Genomic DNA, 18,262 nt, shown 5'->3' on the forward strand with positions numbered 1-18,262 from the left:
GCACCTTATACACATAGCCTGAAGTTAATTTTATACAATATTTTAAACAATTTTTTGCATAAAGTACATGAGGTCAGGTGTAGAATTTTCCACTTGGGGCATCTTGTCAGCATTCAAAAAGTTACAGATTTTGGAGCATTCTGCTTTTTGGATTAGGATGCTCAATCTATACTAACCTGATATTTACACTTTTTTAAAATCAGTTTTTCGTTTACATACAATAAAATGTGCCTATTATATATACAGTTTGATGAGTCTTGACAAATAGATATATTCTAATAATAACTGTAGCAATCAAGATAAAGAACCTTTCTACTTACATCACCAGAGAAAGGTCTCACGTGCCTATTTACAGCCAATTCCCACCACCATCCCCAGCCCCAGTCAATTACTGACCTGCCTCTGTCACTGTAGAATAATTTTGCCTTTCCTATAATTTCACATAAATAGCATCATATGGTATATACTCCTCGGTATCTGGCTGCTTCTTTTCAACATAATGTCTTGGTGACATACCCATGTTGTTGCGTGTACCAACAATTCATAACTTCATGTTTTGAGTAATAGCCCACTGTGGGAATATGCAAAATCTGCATGACTATTAATGTGTCTATCCTTTGGATTGTTTTTAGACTTTGGCTTTTATGAATAAAGTGTCTATGAACATTTGTTAAGCTTTTTGCAGGCATACATTTTTATTTCTCTTAGGTAAATGCCTGAGTAAAAGTGTGAGATCATATTTTGTAACTGTGTATTTATCTTTATAAGAAACTGCCAAACTCTTTTCCAAAATGGTTTATTGCATTCCTTCCAGCAATGTGAGAGAGTTGTAGTACCGTATCTGTGTTACACTTGCTATTAACAGTCTTCTAAAACTTTAGCCATTCTGTGGGACATAGAATAAGACCTCATTCTGCTTTTATTTTGCATTTTTCTGATGCCTGATGAGCATTTTTAATGTGCTTGTGGATAATTCATATGTGTTATTATATGTCTGTTCAACTCTTATTACTGAGTTGTACAAGTTCTTTTTATGTCCTGATACAAATTCTTTGTTTTATATATATGTATTGAGAATATTGTCTTTGCTTGTCTGTGGCCTACCTTTTCATCTTCATATCTTTTGAAAACCATAAACTTTTAAGCTTGATAAGGTTCAATTTATTAAGTTTTTATTTTCTGTTGTGTCCTAAGAAACCTTTGCCTAACCCAAAGCCCTCTCTTATTTTTTTCCTAGAAAATGTATAGCTGAATAAATTCATTTTGAATTTTTTTATATAGTGTAATAGTTTGAGGTTTAATTTATGTCATGTGGATATCCAATTGTTCCAGCACCATTTGTTGTAAAAACTATCCTTTCCTCATTGAATTGTCTTGGCACCCCTACTGAAAATCAATTGACCATGCATTTGTGGGTGTACTTCTGGATTCTCCAATCTGTTCCACAGATCTATGCGTGTTTCTTCAGGCCAGTACCACAACATCTTGATTCGTGTAGATGGAAGTCTTAAAATCAGAAATTGTAAGTCTTCCAACACTGTTTTTTTTCTTTTTCAAAATTGTTTAGCTATTTTAAGTCCTCTGAATTTTCACACAAATTTTCAGGATAAGCTTGCCAATTTCCACCAAAAGGAAAAAGGAAATGCCTTCTGGTGTTTTGACTGGGACTGAATTGAATCTATAGATCAGTTTGGAGCGAACTGATATCTTAACAATATTGAGCATTCCAAATGATAAACATGGTGTACCTATCTAGTTAGGCCTTCTTTAATTTTTCTCAACAATATTTTGTAGTTTTTAGAATACAAACCTTGCATATATTTTATTAAAATTATTCCTAAAAAGTTTCATGGCTTTGGAAGCCACTGTAAATAGTGCTAAGATACTGATTTTATTTTCCACTTGTTTCTCATGTATAGAAATACCAGGTACATTGTATATCAACCTTATATCCTGCAACATTGCTAAAAATTCACTTCTTAGTCCTGGCAGGGTTTTGATGGGTTTCTTGGGATTTTCTATATACATAATCAGGTCATCTGTGAAGAAACAGAGTTTTTCTTCTTCTTTTAAATCTCTTCCCTTCTATTGTCTTACTGTACCGACTATAACTTCCAGTGCAGCGTTGAATAGATGTGCTGAGAGAAAGATATCCTTGTCTTGTTCCTGATTTTAGGGAAAAGCATTCCATTTCAACATTAAGTACAATGTTAGGTGTAGATTTTTTCTAGATGCATTTTATCATGTTGAGAAGTTACCATCTACTCATTAGTTGAGAGTTGGTTGTTTTTTTTTTAACTCATTTGTTGAAATTTTTCAAGTTCTTTGCATCAATTGAAATGACCAAATGAGCTTTTTCTTCTTTTATTATGTTAACTGATTAATTACACTTCGTGATTTTTGAATGTTAAACCAATTTGATTCTTGACATACATTCCACTTGGTCATAATACACTGTGCTTTTTATATATGGTTGGATTCAATTTGCCAACATTTTCTGGAGGAGTTTACCAACAATGTTTACAAGGGGGACTGCCCAGTATTTTTCTTTTATTGTAATGCTTTAGTGTAGTTTTGGAATTTGGGTAATACTGGGCTGACATTGATGATTTAGTTTTACTCTTCTCCTCTCACATGGTTACTTTCAAACTCCAACCATACTGTGCTTGTTAAAAGTTTTGCATACTAGTTCTGTACTGTTAGGAAACCTGCTAGTTATGCTTGATCCTTTCCTCTTTATTATTGCCCATAACCAGTCCATCTCCAAGAGCCAATGATTCCAGCTTCAAATCATATCTCAGGTCTGTTCACGTATCTCTGAGTCTTTTGTCATCACGTCAGTTATCTGCTTGAAATCTTCCAATGGCTTCTTGTTGCACACAGAATATAATCCCCAAATTCCACACACTGTGGTCTACAAAACTCTGTGTTATTAAGTCTTTCCTACCTCTCTAGATTCATTTCTTGCTACCTTTCCCCTTGCTCATTACCCTGCAGCCACAGAAATTCACTCACTACCTGGAATCCCTGAATTCCTTCATCTCACACATTCCTGTTTTCTCCAAACGCTCTTTACATAGCTAAGTCCTACTTATCCTTCAGAAATAAATGTTACTTCCTCTGGGAGGCCTTCCCTGAGCCCCCAGTAAAGCAGCCTCTCCGCCTCTATCATTCTGTTTTACAATACTTTCTACTTTTATAAACAGATGTATGTTCATAAAGGTGGAACTATATCTATGTGTACATATACATCTATATGTATCTACATATAGATATACCTCCACCCTTATGTTTTTTCCAAAGCCATACACTCAAGTGACAAGCATCTGACATGATGATTGATCACAATAAACATTTGTCTAAAAATGGATGAACAGATGAACAGAATGAATGAGCACTGCCCAGCAGGCAGCAGCATGGTACAAGGTATGGAGCATGGGCTTTGGAAACAGTTACAGGTTGAAATGCTGGCTCTTACAATAACAAATGTAAATTCTTGGGCAATTTATTTAAAGTTTGAAAATGTCATCCTTATTTTTTAAATGGGGATATTATATCCTTTATTGAGATGTAATAGGGATAAAGAATAAGCCAAAGTATAAATATGCCTTGCATGTAATAGTGACTTAATAAATAGTTGTTCTTATTATTTTTCTTTGTTTAGCAAAGAAATATGAGCATTCTCTTTCCAAGACATATTTTCACAAAGACAAAATAGGAGCCTCAAGGAAAATTCCCTTAAATTTAAGAGTCTGCTGGCCAGGCGCAGGGGCTCACGCCTGTAATCCCAACAGTTTGGGAGGCTGCGGCGGGCGGATCACGAGATCAGGAGATCAAGACCATTCTGGCTAACACGGTGAAACCCCATCTCTTCTAAAAATACAAAAAATTAGCCAGGCATGGTGGCAGGCGCCTGTAGTCCCAGCTACTAGGGAGGCTGAGGCAGAAGAATGGCGTGAACCCGGAAGGTGGAGCTTGCAGTGAGCCAAGATCGCGCCACTGCACTCCAGCCTGGGCGACAGAGGGAGACTCCATCTCAAAAAAAAAAAAAAAAAAAAATTAAGAGTCTGCTCAGGAGCAATACACCAATATAATATGATGCTGTATGCATAGTTTAATTACCTCAAAGCCTTACTGAAAATTATAAATGAAAATTCCTGAGAATAAGAATTTTGCTTTTGTTATTTTGTTAACCAGATCCTCATTACTCCTTACTGGGTACGCTGATGGCTTAAAAATACATTCTGGCTGTGCGCGGTGGTTCACGCCTATACTCTCAGCACTCTAGGAGGCCAAGGGGGGGGATCATTTGAGGTCAGGAGTTCGAGACCATCCTGGGCAACGTGGCGAAACCCTGTCTCTACTAAAAATACAAAAATTAGCCAGGCGTGGTGGCGCACTCATGTAGTCCCAGCTACTCAGGTGACTGAGGCATGAGAATTGCTTGAATATGGGAGGCAGAGGTTGCAATGATCATGCCACTTCACTCCAGTCTGGGCTACAGAGTGAGACTCTGTCTCAATAACAGTAATAATAGTTATTATTATTATCAATAATAAAATAAACTCGAATTTTCCAGAAACAAATTGAACTCCTCAAGTTTTCCATATTTCTTAGCTCATTCAGCATTACCTTCAAAGAGAATTGGTAGAGGGGGTTGATTTTTTGGAGGTCATTAATAACAAAATAAAGAAGAGATGCTCTTGCTGCCACTGGTCTGTAACATTCTCGGGCCTCATTGATTTTTCTTTCATTTTCTTTGGCTTCAATCACCTATGGTGGGATCAAACAAAATAAGTAACTTATTTACTCTTCATATTCTCTACACATATCCAAGGAATGGAAGGACGCACCTGAAATGAAAAATTATGAGTATTAAAATAGATAACATGCATGGCACCCATGTGCTCGAGCTTTTCTAAAATGATTACATTCATATTTTAAAATAATTTTTTAATAAACTGAGTTTCAGTGAGAATGGACATAACTCTAGTGGTTTTCTAGCTTAGAGATTAAACAAACCTGGTTGTTTTCAGTTCTACAGAATTTGTTTCTGAGTAATGTCACCTTCCTGCCTCCCCTCTCTCTTTCAAGGCTTAATAACCCAGCTATATCACCTCCCAGGGATGGCTCTTAAAAGTATGCTGGGTCAATTCAGCGCCAATAACTTTATTAGGCAACAAAGCATACAAAAGCAGTCAAGGTCAATAATATATCTAGTAACTATGCTTACTAAAAAACCTTAATATAAAGACTCTCATGCCTAATTCTAACTTTGCACTGGATCATCCATATGTCCATATATTTCCATTTAGTTTATCTTTATGTATTAGCCTCTGGGTACATTCAGGGAGATAATTAAAAAAGAAAAACCACCACCACCATCAACCAACATATCAGTTTTACCCAAGGCTCAAATATCTATTTCTTCTATCTAGGACTACTGCTGGTCCCATAGGATACAGTATTTTCCCCAACGTTCTCTGTAGAGTTGACTTATAATATTTGTGTATAAAAGGAAATAAAATGTAGGGCAGAGAAGGAAGTCACTACATGGTGATATATTAAGAAGATAGGAAGACACATTTTAAGAGACAATTAGAAGTTAACTTCAAAGCTACGTTAATTTACTTAATTGTTCTAACTTTACCATCTCAGGAGCCACCTAATATTCACTTACTTGAAAAGATAGAGTAATTTGAGATTCTATTTCCTCGCTCAATTTAAGACAAATATAAAGGATGTGTAGTGACGCAGCTTCTGCTGGGTAATTAATAGATTACTTAGTAATAAGGATATTCCAGAAAGCAAATAAGGGTCTAATTCACACTGAAACAATGGAATTTTAAGCGTTAACGGTCATTTGTGAAAGTCCAAAGTGTACATCACACATAAGGCATATTGGGACCCATGTTGGACATTAGCGGGAAGCCTATTTAATAAAAATTTCTACTGGCTTTTAGGAAATGTCATTTTTCCTGGGGTGAATAGTGCATTTGAGTACAGCAGGAGATTATCCTTTGCTCAGTATCCTGCCATGGCAGGCCTGTAAACAAAACTTTCGCTCTAAGAATTTCTTTAAAATGTCCAACAGCTTGGAGAACCTGCAGAGAAACCGTAGGATATGAGTTTGGAAGAGCCGGATGCTAAGGCTTTTCAGATTTTCGCCATAGAAGCGAGCAGGCCTCAGCTTTCTTCACATGTGGTCACCCAGGAAAAATAATAGCCGGACATTGTCTAATTTGAATGAGATCTCTATGGAATTAGGAGAAGCACACATTCAACCATCTCCGTCTCCATCTCCATTTACAATCCCACACAGTCCAATTGCACCTTATTAAATCACCTGAATTCCACAGGCTGGTCCTCTTAGAGGAATTACCAAGTCTGATTACATTGCCCACCCCACGTGTCTCATTCAAACAGACCATTAGAATCTGCCAGGCATCCTCTGCCCTTCCTACCTTGTGCTCTATCTCTGCCGCAGTGGCCTTTGTTGCCTCCAATCTCTCTACCAGTTTGGTGTCATCCAGAAAGCTTCCCTCTGCCGCAGAAAGGCGCAAAAGGAGATCGTCTTCCAGATACTTGAGCTCAATTTTAAAATCATTTTGGTGCTTTGTCAATACCAACTAATAAAAACCAAGAAAAGTGTGGGAAATGGTGGTTAAGTATTTTTTTTTTTTTCTGAGAGGAAGTCTTGCTCTGTCGCCCAGGCTGGAGTACAGTGGTACGATCTTGGCTCACTGTGATGTCTGCCTCCTGGGTTCAAGCAATTCTCCTGCCTCAGCCTCCTGAGTAGCTGAGATTACAGGTGCCTGCCACCACATCCAGCTGTTTTTTTGTATTTTAGTAGAGACGGGGTTTCACCATGTTGGTCAAGCTGGTCTCGAACTCCTGACTTCAAATGATCCACCCACCTTGGCCTCCCAAAGTGCTGGCATTACAGGCGTGAGCCACTGCGCCTGGACAAGTACATGTTTTTAAACTAGAGTTTCCTTAATCACAAATTTCATGAAATCAGTATATAATAAAACACCCTTAACATTATTAAAACCATACCAATCATAATTTTTACAAATTCTTTAAAAAACTTCAGAAGGTATGTTAAGATCTAGTTGCACTCCAGGGCGCAGAGTATAAGCACTTAATAATAATTTAACATCATGAACCACAGGAAGAATCTGTTTAAGAAAACATCAGAAACTTCTGGTTTCTGCTCAGACATATAAAGGCTTAGAAGTCTCATTTCCGTTCTCAAAATAGGAAAAAAAACTCATCAACAATTCCTCTTACATACATCAGAGAACGGAGGTCACATGGCAAATTGCCATCCTAAAAACAGGCAAACACAGAAAATCACAGCTTCTCGGGAACACTGATATGTAATTGGCTAATTGCTGAAGGTAGAGCTTGAGTTAAAACTTCAGGGGGGCCCAGTCTTTGTAGTCTCTACAATTCTTTGAGTTTTACCTCCAGGAAACGCCATCAGGTTCTTACAGTGGAGGTCAGATAAAATCTACACCAGCTCTGGGCTAAGGATGGGAAAAGTAACCATTACGACACAAGCTCAGAGGGAAAGTAACCATTTTAAATATGTCCAGAACTTTCTGTTCTCCTTAACAAAAGCCTGCCCACAAGGGAAACTACTTGGCCAGTGCCTAATACGACCTGGATGTATTAGCCTGTTCTCAAGTTGCGATAAAGGACTTCCTGAGACTGGGTAATTTATAAAGAAAAGAGATTTAATTGACTCATAGCTCTGTATAGCTGGAGAGGCATCAGGAAACTTATAATCATGGCGGAAGGGAAGCAAACATGTCCTTCTTTCCTTGGCGGCAGCAGAGAGAAGTGCCCAGCAAAGGGGGAAAAGCCCCTTATAAAACCATCAGATCTTATGAGAACTCACTCACTATCACAAGAACAGCATGGAGGAAACCAACCCCATGATTCAGTTACCTCCCACTGGGTCCCTGCCACAACATACGGGGATTATAGGAACTACAATTCAAGATGAGATTTGGGTGGTGTCGTAGCCAAACCATATCACTGGGGAAGGGCAGACTTCCTGTCCTTTAAAAAAGGCTAAGTAACTCTTCTGAAGGTCATATCCCAGTGATTCAGGGCTCCTAAAAAACCCTTAGATTTAATTATAAGATAAAAGAATGCTTCCCCTCCATAATACCTTACCAACACATTGACAGACTCCAGTATAATATCAGTGGATTATAACTGAGAGATTTGCAAAGCACAGATTCTATTTAAAAATCAGTTTTTAGGGAAACCTAAAGACGACAAGGGAGACAAAAACAAGGACACCAGGTAAAACTGAAGCTACAATGAACATGAAACACAGCCTTAACTCCTAGCCCTAGAAATATAAAACCTCACACTAAACCGCTATTTACTTTTGTGACAGTTATCTAATACATCATGTCTGGTTTTCAACAAATAAGTACAAGGTATACTTAGAGGCAGAAAAAAAAAAAAAGAAGAAGAAGAAGACAGAACGCAAACCTCAGAACAAGACTCAGATGTGGCAGAAATTTTGGAATTATCAGACTGGGAGTTAAAAATAACTACTTAATGTGCTAATGGGTTTAATGGAAAAGTGAACACCATGCAAGATCACATGGGCAATATAAGTAGAGATAGAAACTCAAAGAATGAAAAGGAAATGCTAGAAATAAAAAACAATGCAACAAAAATGAAGAATTTTTTTTCTTTTTTCTTTTTTTTTTTTTGAGACAGAGTCTTGTCTGTTGCCCAGGCTGGAGTGCAGTGGCACCATCTCGGCTCACTGCAAGCTCCGCCTCCCGGGTTCACGCCATTCTCCTGCCTCAGTCTCCCGAGTAGCTGGGACTACAGGCACCCGCCACCATGCCCAGCTAATGTTTTGTATTTTTAGTAGAGGCGGGGTTTCACCGGGTTAGCCAGGATGGTCTCGATCTCCTGACCTTGTGATCCGCCTGCCTTGGCCTCCCAAAGTGCTGGGATTACATGCGTAAACCACCGTGCCCGGCTGAAGAATGTTTTTGATGGGCTCATGAGTAAACTAGACACAGTGACAAGAATCAGTATGCTTAGACATATGTCAGTAGATACTTGAAAAAAAAAATAAAAATTAAAAAGGAAAGAATATCCAAGAACTGTGAGATGCTTACAAGGAGAAGAAAGAAAAAAATGAGCAGAAGAAAGATTGGAAATAATGGTAGCTAAAAATTCTTCAAAATTAATGAAAGATACCAAACCACAGATCCAGGACACCCATAGCACATTAAGCAGGATAAATCCCAAAAAATCAACTCCTAGTCATTTCATATTCAAACTGCGTAATATCAAAGACAAAGACAAAGGCAAAATCTTGAAAGAGTCCACAGGAAATAAATTACCTTACTTATGAAGGAACAAGGATAAGAATTACATGGAACTTCTCTTGAGAAACTATGCAAAAAGGAGAGTTGAGTAAAATATTTAAAATGTTTAAGGAAAAAAAAATCAACAAATAATTTTGTATCTTATAAAATTATCCTTCAAAAGTAAAGCATAATAAAAGCTTTCTTAGACCAAGAAGACTGAGGGATTTTGTTGTCAGTAGACCTGCCTTACCAGAAATGTTAAAAAGAAATTTCTTCATAGAGAAGAAAAATGATATAGGTCAGAAACTCACATCTATGTAAAGAATGAAAGAATACTAGAGGAGGAGTAAATGAAGATAAAATATGTTAATTTACTAATTGAGCTGTCTGTTCAAAACAGTAATAACAGCAATATAGTCAGTGATTATAACTTATGGATAAATGAAATGAATGACAGCAATGTTATAAAGGATGACAGGGAGGAAATGAGAATAGTCTATTAAAAGATAACTGCATTACCAATGAGGCAGTAGTGTTATTTGAAAATGGAGTTAGAGGCTGGGCACAGTGGCTCATGCCTGTAATCCCAGCACTTTGGGAGGCCAAGGCAGGTGGAACACCTGAGGTCAGGAGTTTGAGACTAGCCTGACCAACATGGCGAAATCCCATCTCTACTAAAAATACAAAATTAGCTGGGCATGGTGGTGCATGCCTGTAATTCCAGCTACTCGGGAGGCTGAGGCAGGAGAATTGTTTGAACCCGGGAGGCAGAGGTTGCAGTGAGCCGAGATTGTGCCATTGCACTCCAGCCTGGGCAACAAGAGTGAAACTTCATCTCAGAAAAAAAGAAAAAAAAGAAAAAAGAAAATGGAGTTAGATTAGTTGTAAATGTATATTGCAAATGCTAAGGTAACCACTAAAAAAATTTTTAAAAGAAATACAATTTATATTGTACTTACATATAGCAATATATTTTGCTAAGAGAGAAGAGACACTGGAATCATATAAAATGCTTAAAACCAAAGAAGGCAGAAGAGAAAGGAAAAGAAAAATTATTATAAATACAAAATACATACATTATATTGTAATATATAAATATTACAGCTATATATATATATATATATATAGAGAGAGAGAGAGAGAGAGCGAGCATGCAATATATATAGCTAAGACAGAAGACACTGGAATCATAGAAAGTGCTCAATTAAAACCAAAGATGGCAGAAGAAGAGAAAAAGACAAACAAAACTAGTGAGAAACAAGTATGATGAATAAAAACCAATAAAAATATGGTAGATATTGATCTAATTATAGCAACAATCTCTTTAAATGTGAATTATATTGACATAGTAAATAAAAAACAAGACCTAACTATCTACTGTCTATAAAACCCACTTTAAATATAAAAATTAAAAGTAGAGAGAGAGAGAGAGAGAGAGAGAGAGAGATGGAGAAAGATATACCATGCTAACACTAATCGAAAGAAAACTGGGGTGGCTATATTAAGACAAAGTAGTTATCAGAATAAGAAAAATTAGTGAGAACAAAGAAGTGCATTACATAATAAAAGGGTCTACTCTCCCTGAAAGCATAATAATTTTTTTTTTTTTGAGACAGACTCTCACTCTGTCACCCAGGCTGGAGTGCAGTGGCACAATCTCAGCTCACTGCAAGTTCTGCCTCCCAGGTTCACGCCATTCTCCTGCCTCAGCCTCCCGAGCAGCTGGGACTACAGGCACCCACCACCACACCCAGCTAATTTTTTTTTGTATTTTTAGTAGAGACTGGGTTTCACCATGTTAGCCAGGATGGTCTCGATCCCCTGACCTCGTGATCCGCCCCTCTCGGCCTCCCAAAGTGCTGGGATTACAGGCATGAGCCACCGCACCCAGCCGAAAGCATAACAATCTTTAATGTGTATGCACCTAATAACGGAGTGTCAAAATACACAAGGCAAAAACCAAGAACTGCAAGGAGAAATAAACAAGTCCACGATTATAGCTGGACAATTCAAAACCCTTATATCATAATTGACAGATCCAGCAGGCAAAAAATCAGCAAGGATATAGCTGAACTGCGCAACATCATCAATCAACTGGATCGAATGTCACTGACAGACTACTTCATCCACTTACAGAAGAATATACATTTTTCTCAAGCTCACATGGAACATTTGCCAAGATGGACCAAGCAACACACCAAAAAGGTTTAAAAGAATAGAAATCATACAAAGTATGTTCCAGACCACAACAAAATTAAATAAGAAATCAGTAACAGAAAGCTTAAAATTCAAAAACATTTGGAGATTAAACAACACAGTTTAAAATAACACATGGGTCAAAGAAGAAGTCTCAAGAGAAACTTAAAAATATTTTGACATAAATGCAAACAAAAATACAACATATAAAAATTTGTGAGATGCAGCAAAAGCAGTGGTTAAAGGGAAATTTATAGCATTGAATGCATATATTAGAAAAGTAGAGAAGAAAACCTAAAGGTATTTATCTAAGCTTTTACCTTAGAAAATTAGATAAAGGAGCAATGTGAACCTAAAGCAAGCTTATGAATACATAATAAAAATCAGAGCAGAAGTCAGTAACATTTTAACCAGAAAATCAATACAGAAAATCAATAAAATCCAAAGCTGATTATTTGAAAGGATCAATAGAATTTATAATTCTCTAGCCAGGCTAGCCAAGAGACAAGAGAAGGCACCAATTACTAGTATGAGAAATGAAAGAGGGGCATAAATACCAATTCCCTGAATATTAAAGGATAATAAAAGAATCTTATAAACCATTATATGCTTACAAATTTGATAACGTACATGAAGTGAGTTGATACTTTGGAGGGCAGAATCTACCAAAAATACATACATAATCTGAAAAGACCTATATGCATTAAATAAATTAACTCAATAATTAATAACCTTTCAAAACAGAAAGCACCAGGCCCAGATGATTTCACTGGAAGAAAAGAGTTAAGGGAGAAATAGTATCAATTCTCTACATTTTTTCTAGAAAATAGAAGCAGAGGGAACATTTAGGAAATGTTCCATAAGGCAAGCGTTACCCTAAGACCAAAACCAGATAAACCCATCACAGGAAAGAAACAAAAAAACTACAGACCAATATCTCTGACGAGCATAGTTGTGAACATCCTCAAAAAATTAGCAAATCAAATCCAACAATGTACAAAAATAATTAAACACCACGACCAAGTGGGATTTATTCCAGGTATGCAAGTCTGGTTCAAAAGTGAAGTAATGATATATAACAAGCTAAAGAAGAAAAATGTAGTCATATCAATAGATGCAGAAAAAACATTTGATAAAATTTAACAGTAATTTAATGATTAAAAACTCTCAGCAAATTAGAAATAGAGGGGAACTTTCTTAACTTGATAAAGAAGATATAAAAGAAGAGAATCATAGCTAACATTGTACTTAATGGTGAGAAGCTAGATGCTTTTGCCCTAAGATCAGGAACGAGGCAAGGTTCCACTCCTATTCAAAGTTGTACTAGAAGTCCTAACTAATACATTAAGACAGGAAAAAGAAATAAAAGGTATGTGGAATGGGAAGGAAGAACAAAAAATTGTCTTTGTTCACGCATGACATGATAATCTACATGGAAAATCCCAAAGTATGAACGTAAGGTCTCTTGCAACTAATAAGCAGGTGAACACAGTTGCAGGATACAGATTAACATACAAAAGCCATTGCTCTTCTATACACCAGCTTTAAACAATTGGAATTTGAAATTTAAAACACAGTGCCATTTACACTAGTACCAAACAACTGAAACACTTAGGTATAGATTTCACAAAGTATGTTGAAGATCTGTCTGGAGGATTAAAAAACTCTGATGAAAGAAATCAAAGATCTAAACAATGGAGAGATATTGCATGTTCATGAATAGGAAGTCTCAATATTGTTAAGCCATTCTGAATATTGTTAAGCCATTATTGTTAAGTCATTACTTTCTGAAATTCAACACAATATTATTCAAAATATCTCTACATTATTTTGTAGATATTGAAAATCTGATTCTAAAGTTTATATTAAAAAGCATAAGATCCAGAATCATCAAAAATACACAGAAAAACAAAGTCAGAGAATTGACACTACGTGGCTTCCAGACTATCAAGCTACAGTAATCTAGGCAGTGTGATATTGATGAAAGGATAGACAAACAGATCAATGGAATGAAATAGAGAACCCAGAAATATGAATAGATCCACAGAAATATGGCCAACTGATCTTTAACAAGGATCAAAGGCAATTTAAGGGAGAAAATATAGTCTTTTCAACAAATGGTGCTGAGACAACTAGATAGCCACATGCAAAAGAATGAAGGTGGACCCCTACTTCACACCATGTACAAAAATTAACTCAAAATATACAACAGAGCTGAATGTAAGAACTAAAACTACACAACTCCTAAGAGAAAACATAAATCTTCATGAACTGTCAGTTAATGATTTCTTAGATATGATACCAAAAAACAAGCAAGAAAAAATAGATAAATTGAACATTACCAAAATTAAAAACTTTTGTGCTTCAAAGGACACCAACAAGAAAGTGAAAAGACGACCCGCAGAATGGGAGAAAATTTTTATAAGTCACAGATCCAGTAAGAGTCTGACATTCAGAGCACAAGAACTCCTGCAACTTTTTTATGCTAACATAAAAAAAATACTATTTTCTTATATGGTCTGGTGGTGCCTTGATTACAGACACGGTCCCTGATCCAGCTTGGCAATTAGTGCACAAGGCAGCAAGCCCGTGGTCCTTTGAACTCTGACTTGGTGGATGACTGACTCCTGGCATGTTGCAGTTAAACTGAATGTGAGCACATTTGCAAGGAGGCCTCAGGGAACCATATCCACTCATACCCAGCCTTGATCTCATGGCTGTCTTTGCCTACGTGGCAACTGCTGCAGTGGCAAACCCAAGTAAAGCAGCCTCACACAGAGTATGAGCATGGACCAGAATTTCTTGCATGGCTTAGTAAAACATGATTGCTGGACCCCCAACCAGAGTTTCTCATTTAGTGGGATCTGGGATGTGGCCAGATAATTTGCATTTAAAGTGTATTTGTATCAGCACCAGCTGATGGTGATGCTGCTGTTCCAGGACCCCCAGTTTGAGAACCACTGATTTATACCAGGGTGGCAATCGTTTTCTGGAAAGGGCCAGATAATAAATGCTTTTGGCTTTGTAGGCCATTAAGGTATCTGTTGCAACTACTCAACTCTGCCATTATAGTGCAAAAGCAGTTATAGACAATATGTAAATATATGAACAAGTCCGTTTTTTGTTTGTTTTTGTTTGAGACAGAGTCTTGCTCTGTCCTCCAGGCTGGAGAGTAGTGGCACTATCCCCGCACACTGCAACCTCTGACCCTGGGTTCAAGTGGTTCTTGTGCCTCAGCCTCCTCAGTAGCTGGGGCTACAGTTGTGCGCCACCACGCTTGGCTAATTTTTTGTATTTTCAGTAGAGATGGGGTTTTGCCATGTTGGCCAGGCTGCTCTCAAACTCCTGGCCTCAAGTGATCTACCCTCAAGTGATCCAGCCTCAGCTTTCCAAAGTGTTGGTATTACAGGTATGAGCCACTGTGTTTGGCCATGGCTGTGTTTTAATAAATTTTATTAACAAAAAGAGGTGGCAGGCCAAATTAGGCATGGAAGCCACAGTTTGGAGACCCCTGATTTATACTAAGAAAAAGCATTCTAGCTTAGTTTTTCAAAATATGAATAATGTTGTTCATCTGTGTGAAGAAATCCTTTCAAGTTCCAAAATGTAGGCCATAAATCTCTAACATCTGAAATATAAATCCTTGTTTTAATTCTTAATATATCTCATTTAAATTTTTGAGACACACTATTGCCAAATTTGCCCAGGTTAGCACATAAATTCTTTTTATTTTTCACATCCCCTTTTCAATATTCAAGTTTATTGTTAGAAAGCTGGGCACAGCATGGCCGGGCGTGGTGGCTCATGCCTGTAATCCCAGCACTTTGGGAGGCTGAGGCCAGAGGATCACAAGGTCAGGAGTTTGAGACCAGCCTGGCAAATATGGTGACATCCTATCACTACTAAAAATACAAAAATTAGCTGGGCGTGGTGGTGCATGCCTGTAGTCCCAGCTACTCGGGAGGCTGAGGCAGAAGAATTGCTTGAACCCAGGAGGTGGAGGTTGCAGTGAGCTGAGACCATGCCACCGCACTCCAGCCTTGGTGACAGAGCAAGACTGTGTCTCAAAAAAAAAAAAAAGCTGAGCATAGCATTCCCTTATAGTTTTTAATCTGTGTGTAGTTATATGCCTTTGTCTTCTTTTACTTGCCTTTTATCTTTCATTCTTCACTAGTCCTTATGGAAGTATATCTACTATATCACTTCCTCACCCCTTCTTGCCAAAGAACTAGCTTTTTTATTTTGTTAATCTTTTCTATTTTCTATGTCAGTATTTTCTGATTTTATCTTTATTATTGCCTTTCTTCTACATTTTAAGGCTATGTTGTTTTGTTTTCTGTATATAACACTAAATTTAATTATTTTCAGCATTGTTTCTTAATATACTTAGGGCCATAAATGTCCCTTTGAATACTAGTTGTAACTAGCTACCAGGTCCTTAATTTTTCCAAGCTTGCTTCATTACACCTCTTTTTCATTCTTTAGCCCAGGCTAAATTAGTCGATTACATTCCAACCTACCTGGGCACATACCTCTATTTTACATGACTCGTATGCCTCTTTGTTTGCCCTCAAACAAGATCCAGAGCCACCCTATCTCCTATTTGTGGCATAACCGCAACAATCTAGCATTTATGAAGAGCAACTTTGAATTGTTTAACTTTTAACATGTATACTTATTTTTCCCAATTAGATTGCAAGATTCTAGAGGCCAAGAATCCTATTTTATACTTCTGTGTCTAGCACTATGATTTGTGCAAAGCAAGTGCCAACTAAGTGTTGGTGGAGACGTAAACATTTTTACCTTAAGTTTCTCCAAATCTGGCCTTTCAATACTGACAACCTCTGCCAGCAGCTGGGCTTCTAGACCATCTTCTGTGACTGTGAAATTGAGGAGAGTTGTCTGAGCTTGTAATTCCGGCTTATAGTGAGGATTTGCCAATTTTGTGTGAAGGATAAGGCGAAAGTTCTCGTTAAATTCACATTCTTTATCTCCAATCCTGATATACCTAAACGGAGCAAAACACAGACCTTCATGAGACTCCTATGACCCATAACTGATACTAAGGTGTCATTCCATTCCTGTATTCTTATAATGGACCTTGGCCAGAAGCTCAGGTGATTGAGAATTTTTCAGCTGCTCCCAAATGTCCTAAAGTACAGCAGGATCATCAATCACCCATCAAATCTCTATATGATTTAGTTTCCTCATATGTGAAATATTGACAATAATAGTACTCACCTCATAGTGTCACTGTAACAATTAAATACAATCAAAGACCTATAACAACAAACATTGCTTTTATTATTATACAGTAAGTCCTCGATGTAATTGATAAACTTGCAAACTGTGACTTTAAGCAAAACAACATATGAAGAAACCTGTATTACCACTGGCTAATTGATATAAACAAGAGTGAAGTTCCTATGGCATGTTCCCGGTCACAAAAACATCATCAAACTTCTAAATAAAGGCCTCAAACACTTCTAATATTAAACACTGAAATAAATGTGAGCTACACATACATTTAAAAAGGTTAATAAAAACAAGATATTTACTCAATTTTTGGTGCATTAGTGAGAAATGGTGGGCATAGTGGGGGTAGGTTAAATTGAGAAATAAATGTGTACAAAGCAGAAAATCTCAAGCAGCACCTCCTACCACCACACAGTTCAAAAGCAATGACAGATCTGGCATGCTTGAGAAGGGCTTTTGTAGTGCAACGTTTAGTGTCATGCATTTGTATGATTATCGTCTAATTTACAAATTTTTATTTGACAATAGTTTGTATTCACTCGTTCATTCCTTTTCTAACCCACTGATTCCAGTTCAGGCTCATGGGTGGCTGGAGACTACCCTGGAAGCTCAGGTAGCCAGGTGGGAGCCAGCCCCGGACAGGATGTCATTCCATGGCAGGGCCACTCACACACCCCCACACTCACTCACTCACACTGGGACCATATAGACACTCCAGCTCACCTAACGTGCACAGCTGTGGGATATGGGAGGAAACAGGAGGACAAGAGAAAATCCAGGCAGACACGGGCAACGTGTGCAAACTCCACACAGACAGTGGTTCCAGCAAGCAGGAAGTGATTTTTTTTTTCCCTCATCAACATTAGCATGAAAGGATGTTATTTCAGGGCCAGCTGTACTTTCTGTGATTAAATGTACATTAAATGCTGCAATTCTTTAAGGATAAGATAAAATGTGTATGTATGTGTTTATGTATATCTGTATATATATGTATAATGCATCTTAAGTATATAAGTATTTAATATACTTATGTATGTTAAATAACATATTAAAATATTTTATTTTTATAAAGATGAAATATTAAAAACATACATATTCTTTTTTGTGTGTGTGTGACAGTGTCTCACTCCTTCACCCAGGCTGAAATGCAAAGGTACAATTTTGGCTAACTGCAACCTCTGCCTCCTGGGTTCAAGTCATTCTTGTGCCTCAGCCTCCTGAGTAGCTGAAATTACAGGTGCATGCCACCAAACCTAGCTAATTTTTGTATATTTTTAGTAGAGATGGGGTTTTGCCATGCTGGTCAGGCTGGTCTCGAACTACTGACCTCAGGTGATCCACCCACCTTGGCCTTCCAAAGTGCTAGGATTACAAGTGTGAGCCATCTCGCCCAGCCCCAAACGCATACATTTAAAAAATTACTTTCCAATACTTTCTGCATAGCTTCCTGTAAC

General features: G+C 37.4%; 1 protein-coding gene across 1 annotated transcript in view; it reads right to left on the reverse strand.

Moving 5' to 3' along the window:
- Positions 1-18,262, reverse strand: part of DNAH11 (dynein axonemal heavy chain 11) — a 366,891-nt gene that overhangs the window by 43,320 nt on the left and 305,309 nt on the right. Inside the window, exons 66-68 of the mRNA XM_055272477.2 lie at positions 16,356-16,560; positions 6,465-6,629; positions 4,633-4,773 (exon numbers count right to left, since the gene is read on the reverse strand). Coding sequence (XP_055128452.1) covers positions 4,633-4,773; positions 6,465-6,629; positions 16,356-16,560 — 511 coding nt within the window. The remainder of the gene's footprint in view (positions 1-4,632; positions 4,774-6,464; positions 6,630-16,355; positions 16,561-18,262) is intronic.

This window comes from Symphalangus syndactylus, chromosome 3 (genome assembly GCF_028878055.3).
Source record: "Symphalangus syndactylus isolate Jambi chromosome 3, NHGRI_mSymSyn1-v2.1_pri, whole genome shotgun sequence".
Taxonomy (NCBI): domain Eukaryota; kingdom Metazoa; phylum Chordata; class Mammalia; order Primates; family Hylobatidae; genus Symphalangus; species Symphalangus syndactylus.